The sequence below is a fragment of the Xenopus tropicalis genome, chromosome 3 (genome assembly GCF_000004195.4).
Source record: "Xenopus tropicalis strain Nigerian chromosome 3, UCB_Xtro_10.0, whole genome shotgun sequence".
In the NCBI taxonomy this organism is placed as follows: domain Eukaryota; kingdom Metazoa; phylum Chordata; class Amphibia; order Anura; family Pipidae; genus Xenopus; species Xenopus tropicalis.
This window is the reverse complement of record NC_030679.2, coordinates 61,557,592-61,582,701: the sequence shown is the minus strand read 5'-3', so window position 1 is coordinate 61,582,701 and position 25,110 is coordinate 61,557,592. Positions and strand designations below refer to the sequence as shown.

General features: G+C 39.7%; 1 protein-coding gene across 2 annotated transcripts; it reads left to right on the top strand.

Moving 5' to 3' along the window:
* Positions 1-9,782: 9,782 nt before the first annotated feature.
* On the top strand, positions 9,783-23,621 carry e2f7 (E2F transcription factor 7). Of its 2 annotated transcripts, none has more exons than XM_004912958.4 (13): positions 9,783-10,149; positions 10,722-10,814; positions 12,630-12,908; positions 13,976-14,135; positions 14,299-14,586; positions 15,001-15,159; positions 16,262-16,393; positions 16,922-17,071; positions 17,170-17,251; positions 17,485-17,914; positions 18,504-18,735; positions 18,983-19,374; positions 22,056-23,621. In XM_004912958.4, the coding sequence occupies exons 1-13, from the start codon at positions 10,141-10,143 to the stop codon at positions 22,224-22,226; spliced, it is 2,577 nt and encodes an 858-aa protein (XP_004913015.1). In that variant the 5' UTR covers positions 9,783-10,140; the 3' UTR covers positions 22,227-23,621. The 2 variants fall into 2 exon arrangements, with proteins under 2 accessions (XP_004913015.1, XP_002935684.2); XM_002935638.5 differs by having other exon boundaries at positions 16,880-17,071.
* The last annotated feature ends 1,489 nt before the right edge of the window (positions 23,622-25,110 follow it).

The following is a 25,110-nucleotide window of genomic DNA, read 5'->3' as shown; positions in this document are numbered from 1 at the left end:
TCCATAGCGGTGGTAAAGCGGTATAGGCAAATTTTATACATCTTCTTGTGCCATATCAAAGAGCTGGGGCACATAAAATGCTGTGACAGGGGCTTGCTGTGGCAATCTGTGGGTACTTCCATAACTCACCCTACTTTTAACTGAAATTGTAGAGGTCAGGCCAGTTACTTGGAGAGGCAAGGAGCAAACAAAGATTATGATACAATTTCTCTTTAATATCTGCGCACTGTGCACGTGCGACGTGAATGCGTGCTCGGGCGCTGCACGTGGGGGGTGTGCGCGCGGCGCGCCTGACGTGCACAAGTATACACGCAACTGGCGTGCGGCAAGTACTCCAGCAGTGCCCCTACTTGACTCAAGTATAAGCCGAGGATTCCTTTTTTAGCACATTTTGAGTGCTGAAAAACTCGGCTTATACTTGAGTATATACGGTAATGCAATCATTTAGCCCTAGGGCATTAGGAAGATATAAGCCACCCAAGGTGGGCATATTGGGGGAAAGATTCATTTATTTGGTGACCTCACCAAACAAGCAAATCTTACAGTGTATGAACCACCAACTTCATATTTTTTTTAGCTTCAGAAAAAGTTTTATTTTGTAATTAAAGCTACTCTCTCTGAAAATGTGCAAAATTATGCGGCCTATACTTAGGATATAAAAATTATAAGATACATAAGATATTTATATACTTTTTGACAATCAATTAAACATTAGTCTAAAAATGATCCCAAGGCTACATACTTATGATTACAGTATGATTAACTCATTATAAATTAATAACGCTACATTGTTTATTTAATTAAATAAGCATAAGGCTAAGCAATTTCAGTACTACTTTCTTTAGAAAAATCTATTTCCCTCCACAGACTTGGTTTTAATATCTAAACAGAAAAGCTGCCTACGAAGATTTCATTTAGAGAGTCCTGTCCACAATTGCTTATAATATAAAGGTTGAAAGACATGACACAAAGATTGTGGCAGTGCTGCACATTATATAACATAGAGTGAATAGGTGGTAGGTGTTTACAGTGAGATAATTTTGAATTTCAGTAGATATATTTTAAAAGATATAATGATGGCACATACAAGTGTTTTGTGGCATCTGTAGAAGGGTTGGGTCCCCATTTTGCAATTTTACATAAACAAAAGCAACAGAACTTGGTAACTCTATGTATATATCTTTAGTTTATAAAGTCTATTATCCCTTACATGGGCTGAGAAAAACACGCTTCACCAGTAGTAGACAGAACCCAATATCTCCTAGAGCAGGGATCCCCAACCTTTTATACCTGTGAGCCACATTCAAATGGAAAAAGGGTTGGGGAGCAACACAAGCATAAAAAAGGTTCCTGGTGGTGCCAATGAGAGCTATATTACTACTATTACTACTATTGGCTACTTAATAGCCCCTATGTGGCCTGGCAGCCTACAGAAGGCTCTGTTTGGCATTATATTGGGTTTGTATGCAACCAAAACTTGCCTCCAAGCCAAGAATTCAACAATAAGAATCTGCTTTGAGGCCACTGGGAGCAACATCCAAGGGGTTGGGGAGCAACATGTTGCTCACGAGCCACTGGTTGGGGATCACTGTCCTAGAGGATTCATGTCAATTCAGTCATAACTTTATATTTGCCGAAATTAATGTATCTTTTTCTAACCCTTCCCTATCCTTGATGCAGAGGTATTTGTAATTTTAACTTGGAATTGTGTGTATAATACTATCTTACGAAATGTGTGCCAAACTTTAAACACTACTATCACTGTCCAATTGACAATTGATGCACAGAAATTCATTAATTTATCTCCACTTTTGGTTCACCTGCATGAGATATACATCAAACAGGTATCCAGCACTCAGCCTTTCAGGCACTATACATCAACCCCTAATTAGTGGAGCCACATACAGGCCATACAGGCTGAGTCAAATTGTCTAGGGGGACTTAGAACAGGCAAGGTAACTTGCAAAAGGATCATTTTTTTGTGTCATACATGTCTTGGGCCTCACCTGTGCCCATTATCTATAACCTTATAGTGTGGAGTTTAATGAAACAACATTTGATTCATTAACAAATCAGTAGACTACTTTCGTGGTACATTATATAGCAGAAAAAAAACATTACCTCATCTAAACCATACCCAACTGTCCCGCTTTAAGCGGGACAGTCCCGCTTTCTATAGCGCATCCCGCTGTCCCAGATAATTCCCTGAATGTCCCGCATTTTCGTAAAAGATTACGGAAATGCGGGACATTCATAGAAGGATCTGCGACAGCGGGATGAGAAGGTTTAAGATGAGCGCCGTGACTCCTTGCGCTGCTTCTCTCCTGTGGCTCCTTCTCCAGCGGTCCCTGGCCCTTTTATAAGGTTGCGCCCATGCGTAATGACGTCACACGTACACACGGGCGCAACCTTATAAAAGGGCCTGGGACCGCCGGAGAAGGAGCCACATAAGGAGAGAAGCAGCACAAGTAGTCGGATCAGGTATGGGGGGCTCTGTGTATGGGGGGCTCTGTGTTTGGGGGGCTCTGTGTATGGGGGGCTCTGTGTATTGGGGGGCTCTGTGTATTGGGGGGCACTGTGTATGGGGGCTCTGTGTTTGGGGGGCACTGGGTATGGGGCTCTGTGTTTGGAAGGCACTGTGTATTGGGGCAGTGTATTGGGGGGCACTGTTTGGGGGGGCTCTGTGTATGGGGGCACTGTCTATGGGGGGTACTGTCTCCCCTGTGTGGGGGGGCAAAACTGGTAGATAGTTATAACTCACTTATATTTATTATAACATTTGTCCTCCCTGTGTGTAATTCTGTATTCTGTAAGATTGTACAGCACTGCGCACCCTTGTGGCGCTTTATAAATAAAGTTATACATACATAACTGACTGCCTTCTCTCTATATTTGTATTTTATATGTAGGAGTTGCTATTTTGTTTTCCTTAGGTAGTACAGTATGAGGGTATAGCACATTTGCATCTGATCCCACCATTTCAACTATATAAAAGGAGTATTTTTAGAAAAAAATGGGGTGTGTTAATTGGGGCGTGGTCAAAAAAATTTGCTGACAGTGGTGACTGATTTTACCTTGCCTTTCTCTCTTGGCTGCTTATATAATTTACATACGGCTCATAAATGCAAAATTTTACAGAATTGTTTTCCAGGTACTGTTAATCAAGTGCAGCAATACCTCTTTCACAATGAGCACTGGTTTTATAGCAGTATAAAAGTTTTATTCTGTGACTGATCCTGTGCTTTGTTATTTTAGTTTTTATTTTTTTTCTACTTACATTTCAATTCTGCTGGTATTTTGTCCTGTCCTGTCTCGATGTGTCTATTTTATTTATGACTTCAGGCCTGACTTTGTTGTAATCTACCAGTTCTTAACATCTTAATTTCTGGGTGATTAATGGCCTATCCTGCAACTCAGACTATGGCTGGCCACCTTTATGATCGGAAAAAAGTATGTGCTACTATAACTTACACTTTCTGAAATGAGCATTATTTTGTTATATGCGGTGTAGGAAATTAAGCCTGTGTTCACCAACATGCCATATTACAAAGGCTAATGTCAGTAGAAGTTGGTCTAGTGCATATTAAGCAACTTCACAGACCAAGAATTCTCATGAACCCTTTAATACTTCAGCCTTATATACATGTTAACCTTTCATGGCCTGCATTCTATTTTCATGAATGAACAGGTTTTTAGATGCCTAGACATACAAAAACAAATCATTGAACACTTTTACTAAACAGAAACAAGTTTTGTTTACAAAATAGATTGGAAAGTGGCTTATTTATTTTAACAGCATTATGATACTATGTATAATGTCCAACGTGCACATTCATATGCTCAGAAAACATCATTTAGGGCTCTGGCACACGGGGAGATTAGTCGCCCGCGACAAAACTCCCTGTTCGTGGGCGACTAATCTCCCCGAGTTGCCTTTCCCTGCCATCCCACCGGCGAACATGTAAGTTGCCGGCGGGATGGCACACGCGGCGGCGCGATTCCCCGTGTGCCAGAGCCCTTAGACTTTTTTTCACTATCACTGTTGCTTCCATCTTTAGTACTGATCCTCCCAATAGTCTTTGTTATTTTCAGACTTTCTGGAGAAAAGCTTGATGTACTTTACATTAACATATCAATACGAAATCTAAACACTGTCTGAGACAAGTCCCAGTACAAAGGGATCAGCAAATTTCAATCAAGATCTTCTCTCAGTTCTCTTTGTTTATATAGTTGCCTGAAAAGAATAGAATATAAGCATAGTACAGGAATGGGATCTGTCATCCACAAACCTGTTGTCCACAAAGCTCCAAATTACGGAGACTCAATTATAAGCAAATAATTAAAAAATTATTTCCTTTTTCTCTGTAATAACAAAACTGTACATTGTATTTGATCCCAACTAAGATAGAAATAATCCTTATTGGAAGTAAAACAATCCTAATGGACTTTAAATGCTTTTTTAGTACTCCAAATTAGTGATCCAAATTACGGAAAGATCCCTTATCTGGAAAACCCCAGGTCCCAAGCATTCTGGATAATAGATCCCATACCTGTTTAAAGGAACAGTAACACCAAAAAATGAAAGTGTATAAAAGTAACTAAAATATAATGTGCTGCTGCCCTGCACTGGTAAAAGTTGTGTGTTTACTTCAGAAAGTCTACTATAATTTATATAAATAAGCTGCTATGTAGCCATGGAGGCAGCCATTCAAAGGAGAAAAGGCACAGGCACATAGCAGATAACAGATAAAACACTATTGTATTCTACAGAGCTTATCTGTTATCTGCTATGTAACCTGTGCCTTTTCTCCTTTTTTCCAACTTGAATGGCTGCCCCCGTGGCTACACAGCAGCTTATTATATAAATTATAGTAGTGTTACTGTAGCAAACACACCAGTTTTACCAGTGCAGGGCAACAGTGCATTATATTTTTATTACTTTAAAGCTCTTTCATTTTTTGGAGTTACTGTTCCTTTAAAACATTGGCATGCATTTAACATTTTTCTCTAATTCATGATTCGTCATTCTATAAAACTTTATCGTACAGGCGTTGTGCACACCGCACATCTAAATGATATGAAAGCTAGGGAATGAGAGGGGGGTGTATATTTGCCTAACATTTGGCACCCCCAGTGATTTTTATCTTTCCTTCTCCTTTAATGTATTTTTTTAACTAATCTGAAGTACTAACTGTACATCCATAACCATCCAATTTCAAACCATTACATTATTTTTCAGCAACAAACACATAGCATAACACATATATGTCAAACACAAGGCCCGGGGGCCAAAACTGGCCCACCTGGCTGTTTTATGTGGCCCTTGGTGAGCGTGTCTGACCATCCAGCCTGATCAATTTCCATTTTCCTCACATAGTAACTAAGACTAAGGGGTATATTTATCATGCTGTGTAAAAAGTGGAGTGAAGCATTACCAGTAATGTTGCCCAAGGCATCCAATCAGTAATCAGATTTCAACAATAGCAAAGCATCTATTGGCTGCTATGAGCAACATCACCATTAATGTCTTACTCCACTTTTTACACATTGTGATGAATATACCCCTTAGTATCCTACTAAGTATATTAATAAAAAATTTGGCCCGCGACTAAGCTGTGTTTTATATTTCGGCCCCCTTATGTGATTTAGTTTGACACCCCTGGCATAACAAATGGGAAAGGTGAGCATATATATAGTACTTTGTACTCTGTGAGGCTGATGCTACATAGCGTATATTCAACAAGCGTTTATACGCTCCTACCTGTGCCTGAACCCGAATGAATGAAATACCCTCGGGTGCAGGCATGTGTAGCCGATATCCACCAAAGATCCAAAGTCTTGCGTTCTTTGGCCTATATCAGCTACATGTGCTTGCACCCGAGCGTATTTCATTCATTCGGGTGCAGGCACAAGGTAGGGTAAGTGCAGAGGGGCGTATTCTTGACAAGCGTTTTTCAGCTTGCCGAGAACACACCCAATGTGGCATCAGCCTTACCCTGGTTTGTTCATTTCTTTTAAATAGCAATTGTTAAATTATTGTAAAGTGCTGAGTAATTTTCTGGTGTTGTACCTGCAAAAACCAATATACAAATGCCCATCTGCAGATAATCATAAGCAATCATAATTCTACTACCTACATTTTTTTTATTGTTAACATGGGGATTTGTATATGCCCTGTTAACAGCAAGAACCGTTAAAGGATAACATATTGCTGCCTGAATTTTCTTTGATGTGTTGAGCTCAGATTGCAAGGTGGTTGAAGATAATAAGGGGTTAGCAAAAGCAACACAATGCAGACAATTCTCTGCTGTGTGAAGTCCGTTAGTCAAACTGTTGGGAATCTGAGGCAGAATTAGAGGACTAAGCAACATATGTAGTTTTAAAAACTATAATGAAGGATTTCAGGAGAAAGGAGCTATGATTAAATACTACATACTAATGATATGACATCTTCATAGCAATAAGTTTTGACATGTTGCTAGCATGTGGCACACAAACAGATGTCAACCTCACAGAATAAAATGAGGAGGGTTTTGGCACTGCCCCATTATGACCCGTAATACTGCATAGTGATTAATTCACTTTATATTAAAGGCTCCTACCAACTGATGTCTTTACCTATTTCCAAGATGCAAAGAATATATGCAGTTTTCAAGATGTAAATATATCTCACAAACATCTTGAAAGATTTTTCTGTGCAGGATGCAAGTACATAATTTATACTATACTGAGTGATTTCTATCCCATACACAGGGATTCTTTAACACTGCTTTAACTATGATTTATTTATACAGCACCAACCCATATACGATACCATGGAAAAGGAAAAACACAATAAAACAATTAACAAACAATAAAACATAAACATGAGGTCAGAGGGCCCTGCCAACAACAGCTTGCAAAGGAGGTACAAATGATGCATGCACTACAGATTTATGGCAGAGCTATACAATGATAACAAAGAATGTCCAACAATCGTTTTTCAGGGTCATGCTTTTAATTGCAATTTTGCAGTGAACATACCTAATGTGAGGATCCAAAGATTTATGTGAACCATTCACATATTTATTTTAGAAGTGTACCTATTCCAGTAGAAACCTAGCAAGGAATGGAGTTATTGTGGGGTGCATTCTCCTTCAAGAATGCTCAGAGTTTTGCCTGCACCCCATTTCCTCCATCAACTATTTAGTAATACAATAGAAATATGGAGTCCACACTATACTAGTCTAATTTTTATAACAAGATTTTTCCCAGCTTTACCAGTACAATACAGAAATATTCTTTATAACCATGGTATTTAGCAGTAAAAAAAATTAAATGGTCTTTGACCTAACTAGAATTTTACCTATTCTGCCAAGATATATTACTATTCATTAATTCGGGCCTGCTACACTTTTGGGCACCCTGCCACCGCGTGGACCTTTCCCAAGGACAAGGGCACACAGATATTGGCTCTGCTACTCGCAGCCTATTTGCTCCCTTCCCCAGCACTAAAAAAAAGTACAGCTTCCACTTGCACACTGCGTGCAAGGCGGAGCAGAGGTCAGCCCGAAAATGCCTGCTTTTGCACTTTCGGCCCGACCTTCGCTCAGCTGTATGTGCCTGCACACAAGGGGTAGCTGTACATTTAAAAAACTAAAGCCTAACTAAAGAAGTATGGCAGAAATGTTGTACATGTTTTGGGCTCCTGTACCAGCCCAAGGCAACCACAGCCCTTCAGCAGGGAAGATCTGTGCCTTCATAGATGCCCCAAGTAGCTCCCCATCTTCATTTCTGCTGATTCCCTGCACATGCTCTGTGCTGCTGTCACTGAGTTTAGGGGCTGACAATATACGGTATATACAGAATATAAATTATTATAGTGAGTAGGGCCCTCTGATCCTATTGTTACTCTGTATACTCGTTTGTTTGTTTTGATTTATTGTGAAGTACTGCATAAATAAATCATGATTAACATGAATATTTTTTATTTCATTATAAAGCACCAACATATTCCACAGCCCTGTACAATAATTGGATTTCATTCATTAGACATACCGGGTCCAATTCATTAAAGTACGATTTGCGACAAATCGCATTAAATATGAAAATTTCTGATGTGCATAAGTTGCATCGAGCTTGTACGAAAATATTGTGGTTCAATACGAAAGTTACGAAATTTTCGTATCCGAACAATCATGAGCAGCGCAAAAAACTTTCTGAAAAAATTGCAGAAAATACACACAGTTCTATAAGTACAAATTTTTTGTATTAGGACTCAATCGTACATTGATGAATATGCCCCACAGAGTAACATACAAAGCTCTTAAGAGGTGAAGAGAGCCCTGCCCAAAAGAGCTTACAATTAGGGATGAGCGCGTCACATAATTTGATGCGGACTTCTTTCTATGATGCACGCGCCGGCTTTTAACGCTTCAAATGAATGAAGCATTTTTTTTGACGCGCAGCAAATGTTTTAATCGTGTGAATCATCCTACCATCCCTACTTACAATCTATATGTCACAATATAAGGCTGATTGGTAAGCTATGCAGATAATTACTACATGGCAGATCAAAAAAACAGTGCAATTATCATCACAATTTATTAATCAACCCTGTAGCATCAACTTATATGACAGGCCAACTTAATTTTCTGCTTGATAATTTGCGATGACCCTTTAGGGCTCTGGCACACGGGAAGATTAGTCGCCCGCGGCAAAACTCCCTGTTCACGGGCGACTAATCTCCCCGAGTTGCCTTCCCCCTGCCATCCCGCCGGTGCGATTTCGCGCAAATCGCCGCGTCTGCCATCCCACCGGGGACTTACATGTTCGCCGGTGGGATGGCAACTCGGGGAGATTAGTCGCCCGCGAACAGGGAGTTTTGCCGCGGGCGACTAATCACCGCGTGTGCCAGAGCCCTTAACTTAGCTCCACAACAGCTGCTCAGAGCACATTGAGCATCACAGACACTTTCCAAGATGGGGAGCTTCTGTGACAAGCTGAAGTCCTGGATCATTGCTGCTATTGAGATGCTTCAAGTTTAGGCTGGTGCAGTAAGTACAGTATTTGGAATATGGCATTTTAAGCCATGTTCATTTTTAGGGTTTAGTTTTCCTTTAAGTGATCAACAGAGCTGGGGGATAGGGAGCAGATCCACCCCAAGGTTGAGAGCAGCAGAGCTGCCAAACTAAACTAAATTACTTTTATAGCCCTCAGTGTATGAACACATATGGACATTATAGCAATACTAGAAAAACAGGCCAATAAAAAAATAACACTATTACAAAGTATTTTTTTTGTTCATATTACTCCCCAGTATCTTTAAGCATTACATTTATATTACAACGTTCATATGGTTCAAAAGTTCCTTATGCACACACTTCCTAATTGGCAGCTTTAATAAAACCAAGTTTTCCTACACTCAGAACACATAAGGAATTTCTAAAGATTTCGAACACCCAAGACCCCAATCTTTACGCCATGCCCCCCTACAGTTAAAAAATGACAGCAGAGCAGTAAATTCCCTCGCGAAATTGTGCGTTTTAGCGGGAAGGACCACCAGTCGGGAGACGCAGTGCCCTAAATGCCCTTGGTGCCATAGTACTTATGGAAGCCCAGCCATACGAATTAGGCGCGTTTACACCCCCTCCCCCTCAGTTACAAGCCCACTCTTCTACAGGTTGGCATATCCGTTACTACTACGCTTCGCTGATACTCTCCCACCCCTCCTTTTTCCCCTTGGTTAATAAGCGCGATACAATTTGCGGAAAACAAAAGCTCCCTAGAGCTGTGAGATGCTAAAGCGGCGTCTCAGGTAATGCCCAAGGTGAAGGCGGGAGCGGGAGAGAGCGCGCCAACTCTACCTTCAACCGCCCGGACTAGCGGCTGAAAAAGGGCGGGGCCGCGGTGCGCTCACTGATTGGCTTTTGTAACCCAGGATGTGTGCGATTGGCGGAACGACTATGGGACATCACAGGGCGCCAGAATAGAAGCTGCAGTGGGTTGTGGAATCCTGTAAAGTTTGCTATGAGATCTGGGAAGGGAAAGTCTGTTTTTTTTACGCGCGCTGTGTAGGACAGGACAGTGCACTGGAAAACTGCTGCTTGATTAGACCACTTGGGTCTGATTGCTTGCGACTTCACTTGAAATTTAACGTCCATGGGTGAGGTAAGTACAAGGCTCAAAAAGCCCAAATTCTTTCTGTTCCTCCAGTTATTGCCACATTTCAGATAGTATTTCCCGGTTTGGTTGGCGGGTGTTGTAGGCACAGTTGGTGAGACATCTGTCGGAATGTTCCGCTTTACTTTTGGTTCAGGATCACTTTATTATAAGCCTTGTGCTTATTTCCTTACGGGGTGCCTATTGGCCGTACCCCCATCTAACCGCGAATGCTTTCCTGTGTTTGAATAGAGGGGAACAAACTTGGGCCACTTGTTGCTTGGCAGTAGTGAGGGGGTTAAGGCGGCTGAGAGACGTGCCCTGTGCCATTGGTTTCATGTTACACACGGGGGACACCCATTCCCGGGCTCTGGCCATTTCCTTTGCGCCAAAATGTACTGGCCGGGCGCCTAAAGCTTCAACCCCTCCCTCACTAGCTACACATCTGGATCTCTTGCCCTGCATTTATTCCCCCGAATTTCTTTCATTTAGTTCCCCGAATTTCTTTCATTTATTTAATGCCCATCATGCATTCAACTGGTTTATAGAAACTCATACTATTCCCCTATTTCTGTTTATAGATGGAGGTAACGAGCTGTTTAACACTAAAAGATCTGATCAGCACGAAAAAAAACAAATCAGATCCAGTGGCAGATGGAAGAAGTGCCCAAAAAGTAAGTACAGGAATCCTATTTGTACTTTTTATCATATATTTGTACAGGTATGAGACCTCTTAACCAAAATGCTTGGGACCTGGGGGCTTTAAGTAATTTGGATCCCCATACATTAAGTCTACTAAAAAAAAACTAACTTTAAATAAACCCAAAAAGGAGTATATCTTACATGGGATCGAGTACAAGGTACTGTTTTATTATTCCAGAGAAAAAGGAAATAATTGTTACAATTTTACATTGTTTGATTTCAATGGAATCTGTGGGAGATGGCCTTCTTGTAATTCGGAGCCTTCTGGATAACTGATCCCATAGCTGTATTATGTAAACCTTGTTGCAGTTATCTGGCTAATTTGACATAAATTTTACTAAGTGGCCATATATACATAGGCCTTAAATGACCTATGAAGAAATGCAGCTGCCAAATGTCCGCAGAATCGGACTTTATATGACAATTTGCTCAAATTGGGCCACTTTGGCTAGCTTTTAGCCTCAATGGGTGCAAAGGTAATCCTATTAGTTGGACCCACTGATGCCGTTTGATTGCGCTCTCATCAAAGAGTCTGCTATGAATTATTTATTATGCTGCAGGCTTTCATGCACTGTAGCACAGGTTAATTTGTTTTTAACAATTTATTCCTTTTAAATTTATATGGGTAATTGTGTGACCCATCATTGCAGGATCAATATACCCACATAGCATTCAGATGGATAGTATGAATGGCCAATTTGGCCATTCACATGTGGGCCAAATGATACATTCTGGCATCTATTTAGAGTAAACTACAAAAGGTCATTCTGCACACCACATCAGTAATAAAGACAATTAAGGTATGCAAAAAGGTGATTTAAGAAAGCATATGATTTCAAAGGATCCTCTTGACAAAGGACTGAAATGTTGGGGTATTCTCCCACACCAACTTATCTGCCTTGTAAGCCTGAGTTTTTTTTTAGCTGTTTTTTCTGGGACATTGTGTTTGGTATGTACTAAATTATATGTTTTAATGATTTTGTAATTATACATTGTTGAAATTATATGCTTTGTTAAATTAACTTTTTGCATACCTTGGGGTATATTTATCATGCAGTGTAAAAAGTGGAGTGAAGCAGTGATGTTGCCCAGGGCAACCAATCAGCTATTAGATTTAATCAGTTAGAAAACCAAAGCAAAGCATCTGATTGGCTGCTATGAGCAACATCACTGGTAATGTTTTACTCCACTTTTTACACAGCATGATAAATATACCCCTTGGTGTCTGTATTAATGATGTGGTGTGCAGAGTGACCTTTTGTAGTTTGAATTATTTTCTGGCTCTATTTGGGTAAGAGCCTTTACTCTTGCACCCTTTACTAAGTTTGAATAAAGGGAGCGCCCTCCATTAAGTAACAATTATATATTTAGACTGAGCCTGTTAGTGGCCATCCTAAGTGATATCCAGTTAAGACTTGGGGTATATTTATCATGCTGTGTAAAAAGTAGAGTAAAACATTACCGGTGATGTTGCTCATAGCAGCCAATCAGATGCTTTGCTTTTCTAACTGTTGAAATCTAATTGCTGATTGGTTGCCCTGGGCAACATCACCGGTAATGCATTAATCTACTTTTCACACAGCATGATAAATATACCCCTAGTAATTGCCTGAGTTTTGGGGTTATTTGGCCATTTAACCATGTGATCGCACTAACTGATTGCATGATGTAAATTGTATTACTACCTGATGTAAATGTAGAAATAAAAAAGCAGTTCACGTGTATTTAAATAAAACTCATATTGATTGGTAAATATTTTCTTTGTATCTTTTTATTTTCATGTACAGGAGAATATGTTTGATCGGTTCAAGATCAGCCCAAGGTTGCCATTAAGAAGTGAGCCAATTGATTTATCAAAGCAAAAGAGTTTTACCCCAGAAAGAATTCCAGTCACGCCTGTGAAAGTGGCTGAGAGGCCTCAAGCTGATCCTTGGACCCCCACAGCCAATCTGAAGATGCTAATAAGTGCTGCAAGCCCAGAAATCAGGGACAGAGAAAAGAAAAAAGAGCTCTTCCGTCCCATTGAAAATAATGGGATAGAAGAAACAGACACTGATTTACAACTGGTAGGTTTTATTTGCTTTTATTTATTTATCACTTTCTGCCATCTGCCAGTAGACTTATTTGTGGAGTAAAACATGTTTTCCATATTACTCAACAGATGATGGGGTGTTTTGAAAAGTTTGTCCCATATTTTTTAGGTTCCTGAAGTCTTCAGTCTTAAGGTTTTACATATTACAAATGAAAAGACATTATTAGAAGTGTAGTTAATTTGTTTATGAATTAGGCATTTGATACATTACACATTTAATATATCACTAGTTTTAATTTAGTAAAGGGAAATATATTTGTAGCAATTTGGAAAAAAAAGTCTTGCCTGTTCTACACAGGGATCCCTGTTTTTTTTTCACATGTGTGTTTTGTTTAGGGTGACCTATTAATTAATATTAATAATTTGAGCAAATTTTTACTTATAATTCAATTCAGTCACAAACAAAAGCTCATTGGTGTAATGGAAAAGATAATCAGACATTCTAATGTTTGGCCTAGTTCTGTTGTATGGAAATGAATAGCCCTATATGGACTTGTTTTTATCAGAGATCAAAGCTTACAATAGATATTGTATGCAGTGTGTAAGCACAAGTCAGAACATGTTTAATTGCTTGACACATCAACATTAGCATCAAAGTACGGGGGGGGGGGGGTGTATTTGTTTATCTGCTCAATAGACCTGAAAATCTAAAAGCTAGAGCTTACTGTTTTGGTAATATCCCAAAGTCCTGCTGCTTTGTAAAGGAATGCAGAAGTTACTACCTGTCTGCTATAAAAATATTGGTACATGGGCGGATTTTCAGCCTGCACATAAGCACAGGCAGACAATCAGCCTGTATGCCTAAAAATTCTTCTAGTTGTGCCTGCACCTGGGAGCATTGGTTCCCCCCAGTGCAGGCAAACGCAGCCAATATCTGCCAACAAACGTGAGACTTGGCTTATCTGCAGGCTCACAATCCACCCATGTGGCCTTGCCCTAAGAATGCTGTATAGTATGAGTGTTAATGATTGATTAGCTCGGCAGAACAAGCTGCTTTAACTAATACCAAACTGTTTTCTTTTTTTTCTTTTTTTTTTGCAGATGGATAGTGTTGATGATATTGATGATTTAGAAAAAAGGCCTAGTAGAAAGCAAAAAAGTTTAGGGCTCTTATGCCAAAAGTTTTTGGCCCGCTATCCCAGCTACCCCATTTCAACTGAGAAAATGACTATTTCCTTGGATGAAGCAGCTTCTAGCCTTGGTATGTACAATCTCTCATTAAAGAACATTACAATTTGTACATAGCTTGTCACATACCACATATGCAAAAATTTAGTCTTTTGACCTGGTGTACACCTTAATATTTGCTAATATTTTTCAATCTTAAAAGTATTTATTTCAATTTTCTGTTTTCTACTCACCAGGGGTGGAACGAAGACGTATCTATGACATTGTCAATGTACTGGAATCTTTGCATCTAGTCAGCCGTGTGGCAAAAAACCAATACTGTTGGCATGGACAACATAACTTGAATGAGACACTAAGAAACTTACAACACATAGGAGAAAAACAAAATTACAGAGCACAAATAGCTTGCTTTAACTTAAGAGACATGGGTATGGAATACAAGTGTGATGAACAGGAAAAAGGCTGTCACATAGACCATCTGAATACCCCTCTAATAGAATTGTCTGAAGCAGACTGCCCTTCAGGTAAGGGGTTTGGTTATGTACCAATGTTATTAAAGTTTGTGAGGTTAGGATGACATAACTACAACTTTTATGGCCATGGGAAAGCACTTGCTGTTTCTGTGCTTGAATGGCTAGTGTTTACTAGAACAGCTGGTGTTCTGCCAGGGTCATGGCCATGGCTGCTACTAGAAGCTAATGTTTGTGTATGAGACTTTAGGTATACAATATAAATTATCATCCTGATATTGAAATAGATTTTCACTGTGTGAAATAAATGTGTAATTATAGCTATATACAAATTACTAATGTTAACAAACAATTTATTATTTAAATAAGTCATTTGTCCACAAATACTATAGGATGGTTTTATGCATGTTTTATATGGGCCTGCCAAGAATCATAATTTAAAAAAGATAATTTTGTCTTTTATCTCAGTATCATCAAGCAGCCGCAAGGACAAGTCTCTGCGTATCATGAGTCAGAAGTTTGTCATGCTGTTTCTTGTATCTACGACTAAGATAATCACTCTGGAGATTGCTGCCAAAATCTTGATCGAAGAGAGCCAGGATGCTGCTGATCATAGCAAATTTAAAAGTAAGTATTGCATTATTCTAAGGCAGTGCTGTCCAACTTGACGGCCCGCGACCCCCCTCTGTGTGGCCCCCCACCTGTCTAGCTGCTTTGATGGCTTACCTTTTGAGTAAGCTTTAAATGGTATCAGTATTGAGATTAACTGGCCCCCTGCATGGTTCTCACCTCAGATTCAGGCTGTAATCCTCCTGTATTGTTTAAAAATGTAATCCCCTGTGTTTTTTACACCTTTTAATTCCTGCATTGTTCACCCCCTGCAGTGTTCACACCTCAGGCTCAGGCTGTAATCACCCCCATTGTTCACTTCTTCACACCTCAGGTACCTACAGTACCTATGTAGGTACTGCCTGGACTATGCTGCCTGTGTGTATGGCACACACAGGGAGCATAGGGCAGGGAGGGTATGGCACACACAGGCAGGGTAGGGCAGGCAGAGTATGGCACACACAGGCAGGGTAGGGCAGGCAGAGTATGGCACACACAGGCAGGGTAGGGCAGGCAGCGTATGGCACACACACAGGCAGGGTAGGGCAGGCAGAGTATGGCACACACAGACAGCATACTCTGCTTGCCATATGCTGCTTGTGGGAGGTGAACCTGGCAGGGGTTTGTGGGAGTTTGTTAGCAGTTGGAAATAGCCATTAAATGGTCCCTAAGGTGTGTAATTATGTACTGGGGGTTGCTCTGCTATCCACAGGGGAGGAGAAGGCATATGGAATTTAAGGGTATATCTTAATATGACATAATTCTTTCACATATGAATGATGGTTGATATCCCCACAGTAAGCACCAAGCATTTGGGATTTTGCTGTGCTACCACCATTGTGATAAAATAGGTGTGGTTTGAAGTGGGTGTGGTTTCAAAAAGGGGAGTGGTCAAAACTGGCTTCCATTAGCGGCCCTCCACCATGTATACTAGAGAAATTCCGTCCCTCGGCACCGCAGAAGTTGGACAGCACTGTTCTAAGGCATTACAGAAAACTGATGTTCAATTACTATTTCTGTTTTAAACTAAAAAATATTTCCTGGCTTGGAGAGCTTATTTCCAACCAAAATCAGTAACTATGCGAGCAGAGATTGAATGTTGTCTTTCTGTTTTACCCAGCAAAAGTTCGAAGGCTTTATGACATTGCCAATGTTCTGACTAGTCTGGGACTAATAAAGAAGGTGCATGTCACAGATGAGAGAGGACGAAAACCTGCCTTTAAGTGGATTGGTCCTGTTGACTTCACTGCGGGTAAGTAGGGCTAAACAGAATACATATGATTTGCTTTTCTGAAGTAAATTACATCAGCAATCTCCTAATAGTTCTAGGTACTTAATGTTAGAACTTTTATCCTTCACCCTGCCAACTATTATAGTTGGGGAGTAGTTTACTAACTACTACAGTTAGTAAAATACTTTGGGAATGACTCCAGAAATGCTCCAATGACTCAAAATGTAATGATTTTATTTGATACCGAGGTTTGCATACAAAAACACATTATACATAGAAATAAGTGTCCCCACAAAATATCTTCGTGAAGGGAGAGCATATTATTCTTGCTGAGGTATTCTTCAATATGCCAAAAGCATAACAAAGCACATTGGAACAGCATCCATTATAAGGATTTTTTTTATGTATGCCTCATACATGTAACATCATCTTCAGACATTTATGACTTATTTAAAAAAAAAAACATAAACTGGATAGTCAAACTGAACAGTCGTTTTGTGTTTTTAGAAGACCAGAAAATGGAAGTAACAACAACTATTCCATCGCCAGATTCTAAAAAAGATGCTTGTAACCTGTCTCCAGCATCAGATCGTGTCAAACAGAGACTGTTTCGACACTCCTCTTTCAACATAGTTCAGTCCTTCTCCGCTGTGAAGAGGAAAGTTTGCTCGCATCCGTGCAGTCCCCAAAAACCTCAAGGTAGGAGCTTGGCAGTAGTTTTTGGGGTGCATGCTGTAGATAAATTAATCTGACAGTACTTATTGCTGAAAACTTATTTTGTTTCTTTTTATCTTAAGGTGTTGAAAGTAGTGACAGTTATGCCTCAAAAATGGCCCACCTAGCAACTATATGCAAACCGAAGGCTGAAGAAGATTCAAAGTGAGTACTTTCAAATAGTTTAATGGTGGATAGTAAGGATCCTGGGCTTTTTAGTGGCTCACATAATACTGTAACTTTCATGTGTCTGTGTAACTGTTAAAGGGGTTGTTCATCCCTTTTAAAGCTTATTATTATGTAAATCATTTGCAATTTTTGCAAATTCCTTTTTTTGACTATCATTTTTGACTATCATTTGCGTAGACTTTATTTATCATTTTTTTTTTCCCCATTAGGCAAATCAGCTCTACTTCAAGAAATGGGAACATAGAAAATTCTTCGCTCCCTTTCTCGGTTGTTGTCCCCATGCCAGTGGATTCTGACTATCGTGTGAAACCTGTAGTTCATCAAGTTCCCCTTGTGTCTCACAAAACAGTCTGTGAACCATTGGGCATTATGCCACCTTCCCAGTCCAATGAAGACTGCACCAACCATGGTTTTGTCCCTAACCAGCCATACATGTATCTTCCCTCAAATTCAGTCTTTATGCTTTGTGGAAACCTATCAGAAGGAAAAGCCACTGATCACCTGGCAATGAGTTTATATCCAGTCCCAGGCAGTGACTCTCCCACATTAGAAGAAACCACTATGTCTAAGCAAGAAAGGCCAACAAAACGGCAACTAAATGACAAAGATGATGCACCTCTGTCTCTAGTCTTACCAAAGGTAAGTTTGCAAACAACCAGTTGCTGTGAAACAGCAACTAGGATTTTATGTTAAAGCAATAATAGTTTTTTCTGCTTGAGAAATTTTTCTGAAAGGTGAACTATCATAAAGTATAAGCTTCATCTCATGGATGTAGGAAGCTCTCTAAATATAATTCTGTACATTGAAATCAAGTTGTTAATTATTCCCTTCTTGGCAACTTGTCTGTCTTAATGCAGGAGCCAGATTTATATGAGGTATAAGAGTTAATGGTCTTTAAAAATAATGTCTGACACAAAGTACATGACAGATTCATTTATTTAGGGCTGTTACACCAGTTAATCAGGCGAAGACAAATTTCAAGCTAGCTCGTGACCACTATCAGCAAGTGTATGTGGTTATTTATGTGTATTTGCCATATTGTGGAAAAAATATGGCATGAATTGAAAAAATATGAGAATATTTGAAGCTAGTATGTTTGGAAATATCATGTGTCACCCAGAAATGGTTGAAAAGCATTGTTCTAGGGCAAAAGGATTTATTTCATCACTATAGCATTACAGGTGACCTTGGCAATGCAAAGCAGTCACAGGTTTAATTTTCATTTCAGAAATCAAGAGTGGACAATACCCAGTCACTACAGAAACCTATCTGTAAGACCACTACACCAGAGCAGTTGCAGCATGTTTCCAGAGAAGAAGAGTATAACACAGAACCAGTCACCAAGCACAGTAATGTAGGAGAAACAACTGAAGAAGTCGGCAGCAGAATTCTGCCTCACGAAAATGTTCACCTACATCCTGCTGTGCCACCACAGTTTCTCTACGTTCCCACAACACAAGGTTTGTTGCAAAAAAAAAAGAAAAGAATACCTTGGAGAACAATAGCCTTAAGTGGTAACATATCAAAATAGAGTATAAACCAGCACTATTTTTTTCCTGCCAACCCCCCCCCCCCCCCCCCCCCCCCCATTGCATTTTATTACAATTGCTTACTTTTTTAGCCTGCTGTTTGATGCATTAAAAATGTAATAACATTTTAACTTGTGTAGACGTGCATGCACTAATATGATTTTGCATTTTTTTTTAGGTCTGAATAGCTTCAATTTCCTACTTCCTGCAAATCATTCTGCGGGTCTTTCTCAAAGTCAGTTAGCATCCCTTAACGTTCCCTATGTGATGGTACCATCTTCAGCACTGACAGCATTCCCTTTTATTTGCTCTCCTGCTGTGTCTTCTGGTGCCAGTGGCTCCACTTTAAATGGACGAATGAATTTCAGCCAAGCTGGCACATCTTCACCCACTCGTCTTATCATTGGTGCTCCACAGATGGCTGTTCCCCAGCCACCTGAGCCTGCTGTAGATCAGACAAAGAATTTGTCCCCACTGAGTGTGAGCCCTGTATCTGCAAAGTGTGCCAGTTCTAAAGCAGACTCCCATGACTCTTTGAGTCAGTCAATTCACACTGCAAAATTGCATAAGGTAAGGATAAAATTATTTAAATTATGCTTCAAGCTAGAAATATGACATACAGATTATTTGTTCGACAGCACAATCACATTTTCCTAAAACAGCAGCTTTCACCTGGCAGCTATTTTTCCTCTTACACATTATCAGTGACTTTTTCATCTGCAAACAACACATGTGCACTGTAAAGTGCATGCAGTGAAGAATGCAGGCTTACACAGGCAAAACTTACTTTGATAAAAAAGCCCTGCTTGGATTGAGCACTGTAATGGTTAAACTGAGCTCGGGAGAGTGTACAGCTAGAGCAGAGTTTCTGTGAAAACAAGTATTACCATCTCTTCATTGGCTGCTAGTCTGGAGGATAGGCATGCTTAGTTAGCCAAGAGCCAAAGTAAATTCCTAATGGAGGGGGTTGAGTGGGTTAGAGGAGGAAAAGTATTTCTAAGTGATTAAGGAAATGCTGCAGCCTTACTATTAGGGAGAAGACATACGCACCGATTAGTCGCAGAGCTAATCCATGCAGCAAAAAAATGTGCGCGATTAGTCTCAGCAACTTATACAGTACCTATAGTAACATAGTAAGTTGGGTTGAAAAAAGACATACGTCCATCACGTTCAACCATAATGCCTATATATAATCTGCCTAACTTCTAGTTGATCCAGAGGAAGGCAAAAAAACCCATCTGAAGCCTCTCTAATTTGCCGCAGAGGGGGAAAAATTCCTTCCTGACTCCAAGATGGGAATCGGACCAGTCCCTAGATCAACTTGTACTAAGAGCTATCGCCCATAACCCTGTAACATTTCCTCACTTGCTAAGAAGCCATCCAACCCCTTCTTACAGCTATATAATGTATCAGCCAGCACAACTGATTCGGGGAGGGAATTCCACAACTTCACAGCTCTCACAGTAAAAAATCCTTTCCAAATATTTAAACGGAACCTCCCTTCTTCTAAATGGAGTGGGTGCCCTCATGTCCGTTGGAAGGACCCACTGGTAAATAAAACATAAGAAAGGTTATTATATGATCCCTTTATATATTTATACATAGTTATCATGTCACCTCTTAAGCGCCTCTTCTCCAGTGTAAACAGACCCAACTTGGCCAGTCTTTCTTCATAACTGAGACTTTCCATACCCTTTACCAGCTTAGTTGCCCCTCTCTGGACCCTCTCTAACTCAATCATATCCCGTTTGAGCACTGGAGACCAGAACTGGACAGCATATTCTAGATGGGGCCTTGCCAGCGCTCTGTAAAGGGGAAGAATAACCCCCTCCTCCCGTGAATCTATACCCCTTTTAATACAGCTCAAAACCTTGTTTGCCCTTGCAGCTGCTGCCTGGCATTGCTTGCTACAGCCAAGTTTATTATCTACAAGGACTCCAAGGTCCTTCTCCATTATGGATTTGCCTAGTGCAGTCCCATTAAGGGTATAAGTGGCTTGCATAGAGAGAATGTACCATTAACAACCACCCTCTGTACCCGATCCTGTAGACAGTTTTCTATCCATGTGCAAATAACTTCACTATGACCAATAGACCTTCGCTTAGAAAGCAGTTGTTTGTGGGGAACGGTATCAAATGCTTTGGCAAAATCCAAGTAGATTATATCTACTGCATCCCCACTGTCCAGCTTCTTACTTACCTCATCATAAAAAGCAATTAAATTGGTCTGACATGACCTGTCCTTCATAAAGCCATGCTGATTACTGCTCATAATGCCATTCTCCAGTACATAATTTTGTATATGATCCCTTAACAAGCCTTCAAATAACTTGCCCACCACGGATGTCACATTTACAGGCCTATAATTGCCAGGCTGAAATCTTACTCCCTTTTTAAATATAGGAATGACATTCGCCTTCTTCCAATCCCTAGGTACCATACCCGATGAAAGAGAGTCTGAGAATATCAGAAACAAGGGCCACTGTAAATCTGACCCTAGCTCTCTCAGTACCCGAGGGTGTATTCCATCTGGCCCAGGTGCCTTGTTTACATTTATCTTGTGTAACCCTTTAAGCACCATATCCTGTGTCAACCACTGTGTAGTTGGAGCTGAGGCAACAGTGCAGCTATTGGGTGGGACTTGGCCCTCTGGCTCCTCTACTGTATACACAGAAGAAAAGAACTGGTTAAGCACATCTGCCTTTTCTGTATCCGCTGTAACCATATTGTTACTATAACTCAATGGGGGCCACACACTCAACCTGCATCTTTTTACTATTAATATACTTAAAAAACTTTTTGGGGTTAGTCTTGGCCTCTGCCGCGATGCGCTCCCCATCATTTCATTTTTGCAGTAATATAGCATATTGGTTGCCTCAGAATCTCTTGTGTTCATAAACAGAGCAGTGGGGTTGGCTGGTGCCATGTGGCACCACTTAATCTTCTCACCCAATGTGCTAACATGGACAATGAACATTTCTCTGCTTCAAGTGCACATGCTCCTAGCATGAGATTGATGGGAGGAGAAAATCTGGCAGCACAACATGGCACCCGTTAACCCTGTCTCACTACTCTGCTTGTGCAGAACAAGTACCAATATTGGGGGGGCATTTGTGTATTTCTGGAGGGAGGCCTCTCCAGGGTTTACAAGTTATAAAAATGCATTTAGGTTTTATAGTAGCCTGAAGATAACAGTATTTATTTAAAAAAGTCCAATATATTGACTACGTTTCCTTTGCTTTTCCTCTAAAGTCACCAACACCTTCGACTCCAAAAAGCATTCGTCCACTTCACAAAGATGCCTTCTTCAAAACTCCAGGAAGTCTAGATGTTTCATCTTCCAGGAAACCACAAAGGACCCAAACCAGAACATCCAGCTCAGCACAAAGGAAACTGGACATAGACAGCAGCGCAGGCAACTAAAGGGGCTGGAACTGCACTACACCACCACTTGAACAAACCACGGTTTTGTGTAGGCTTACACAAAGATACATTGCTTGCTAGAAATTCATTTACTTGCCTTCAGTCACTGGTTAAAATGAATTGTGCTTTGGCAAAAGAACAAAATATAACCAGCACTTAAAATACTTTTTTTGCTTTTACGGTAGTTTGTGGCTATTTCAGTCCTTGTTTACAAGCCTGATTGCTTGATAAAAAGTGAGTTGGGACTTAATGGCTGGTCATCATACAATACCTTGAATGTGGATGTATCAGTGGAGCCTGGAAACCAACTCCAAAGACTCACAATATAACCACACTTTTAGTGGTAACACAGGAAACGTACTTGAATATAAAAATGTATTATCATTTTTGCATCCTCTTATTTTAATAGCAGTCCTCATGATCTGAGGCATATTTTAGTGTTAAAGAATGTACCTTACATGAACATTAAGACCAAACTAACTGTGAATCACATTCTATATTTTTATAGGATAAGGTGTTTACATGGTATATAATTTAGCTGTTTGATAATATTTCTAATTTTAGTTTTGCCATATTTTAATGGCTTATTGTAAGTTGTAAAATTGAGAATGCTATTCTAAAATGTAGCGGTTCATTGCGTCATCCAATTATAATGGGTTATATCCATTTAAATATTGTATGTATGTAAGAACTAAAATCCTATTTGGCATGGTTCTTCATCTTTTGACTTATGTATGAGACTTACATAAAAGAAAGACTAAGATCTTGTGTTTCTGACCTGGGATCCTATTGGACAAATGTGATTTTGGAAAATAAGAACCACTCGATCTTTTTTCTTTTTAAAAAAGACACTACAGTAGCACTGTTGTTCACATGCTGGTCTTTTTATTTTGCTGGTTGTTTTAACCAATATGTATGAAAATTTCACAAATGCATTCCTTGTAATATTTAAGTTTTTATCTTTCTGCTTGGGAATTTTGATGGAAAGCCTGTGTAATATGAATAAGTTGTATCCAGGCTTGAGTTAGCTTGAAATGGCCTTGTTTTTAATAGCAGAGATACTGTCACTAGTAGGCAATGTGTTTTTTTGCACTGGCAATGCTGTAATAATTATGCACTAGGATTGTACATGCTTAACCTGCTAAACCTCAGCAACAAGTGTTAACAGGACTTTCTTTAAATACTTGAATGTATCTTCCAAGTTTACATTCTCAACAGTCTACTTTAAAGGAAATGGTGCTATTTTCTGTATTTTATCCAAAGCTGTTTAGTATAATATTGCACTGCTGGTATATACATTTTGTTTTGTACTGCTGTTTAAGAGTTTTTATGTGCAAATTATTCTCACCTTTTCCTATGTACCCCTAGCTAAATAAAGCCAAACACAAAAAAAAACAACTATTTTTTTTCATTGCAACAAAAGGTTTGTGGCTTTATGCTTAGATTCCTAGAGGGCTGCCATGCCCTAAAATTATTATTTGTACAGTAATATACTTGAGCATTTATAGTGCCCTGCCTGAAGTATTCATTTAGTTAACCCATTTGGCTGACAATTCCTTGTGACCAGAGACAGAAACACACCACCCGACTGCTCCAGAAACATTCCGCACATTGAACACAGGGCCAAACAGCTGATGAGTGTTAAGCAATTGTCAAATCAGAACTGCTAACGTTTAAAACCATTACCTGACACGTGTACCCGCAATTTTCGACAATAGCTGTTCATAACAATAGGAAAGCTATCTTGCACTTCTGTTGCTCACCCATGATGCTATCGATCACCAGCATGACAAAATGCCAAGAATCGCTCTGTGTGACGTTTGAAGCGGATTCTTTTTCAAATTTTTTTCCCAATTTCCTGTAGTTATTCACACCCAAATTCCCAGCTTTAAACAGGGAAAATACCATTATGTTGTACAGACTAAAAACATTTAAGTCGCAGACTTTCTGAACATTAAGAAAAGATCACAATGTGGGCTGCAGCCCTGAGGAGGCTATGTCTAGCTCCTAGAAGGGGAATCAGCTGTCCCCTCCAAGTCCTCTGTATAAACAAATCCCTTACTGTTAGGCTTTGAGATAAGAGGGACATATGACTTCTCAATTGAAGTAACCCATAGCAATCAATCGGCATGTACCATTTACTGGACACCTGTTTCAAAGCAAATATCTAATTGGTTGCTATGGGTTATTGCTCCTAGGCAAACTTAGTGCCTTTTATTACATAAGGGGGTTAGCAAATAGTTGGTACGGCAGTTAAATTAATCAGTTTATAATGCCCATTATAGGATGAATTAAAACGCCCACTTTGCCTGCACACAGTTTAAGGGTATATTGTGAGCATAGTGCTGAATACTTGCCAGGGTATAAGTAATTAAAGGCATTGCAGCCTGCTTTATTAATAACAGCAAAACCCCTGATACGGTATCAAATTCTATCTTCATTAATTTGTCTTCTGGTTGATTTACCCTTATGTGAATGGATCCGTTAATTCTTCAGGGTCACATGGTGTGGGAGAAATGTTAATACAAATGAATTTAAGCCAAGATTTACAGTAGTCCAAAACCTTTATGTTGCTGTATTGCAAATAATCTATGCACATTTGCAATAAGCATACATACAAGTGCGTTTCTGCAGAGAGGTTAATGTTATATAATGGTAAAGTATGTTTTATTTTTGTTGGTTATAGGTGGTTATATATTTATTTTATAAAGAAGCCTCAATGTAAATGAATATTGCAATGCAATATTTGTACTATTAACTTTATCAGTACCACATGGTCTTTGATCTTGCCATGCTTTGTGTGTGTTAATTAAAGGGATCTGTAAAATCCTCAGCATTAGCATGATGGTTCTTTTATGCCTGTACCATAGAATCCAGGTGGCAT

Coding starts and splice junctions, on each gene's coding strand:
- e2f7 (XM_002935638.5), top strand. Junction 10,815..12,629: donor ATGGAAGAAGTGCCCAAAAA/GTAAGTACAGGA, acceptor TTTCATGTACAG/GAGAATATGTTTGATCGGTT. Junction 15,160..16,261: donor TGATCATAGCAAATTTAAAA/GTAAGTATTGCA, acceptor TGTTTTACCCAG/CAAAAGTTCGAAGGCTTTAT.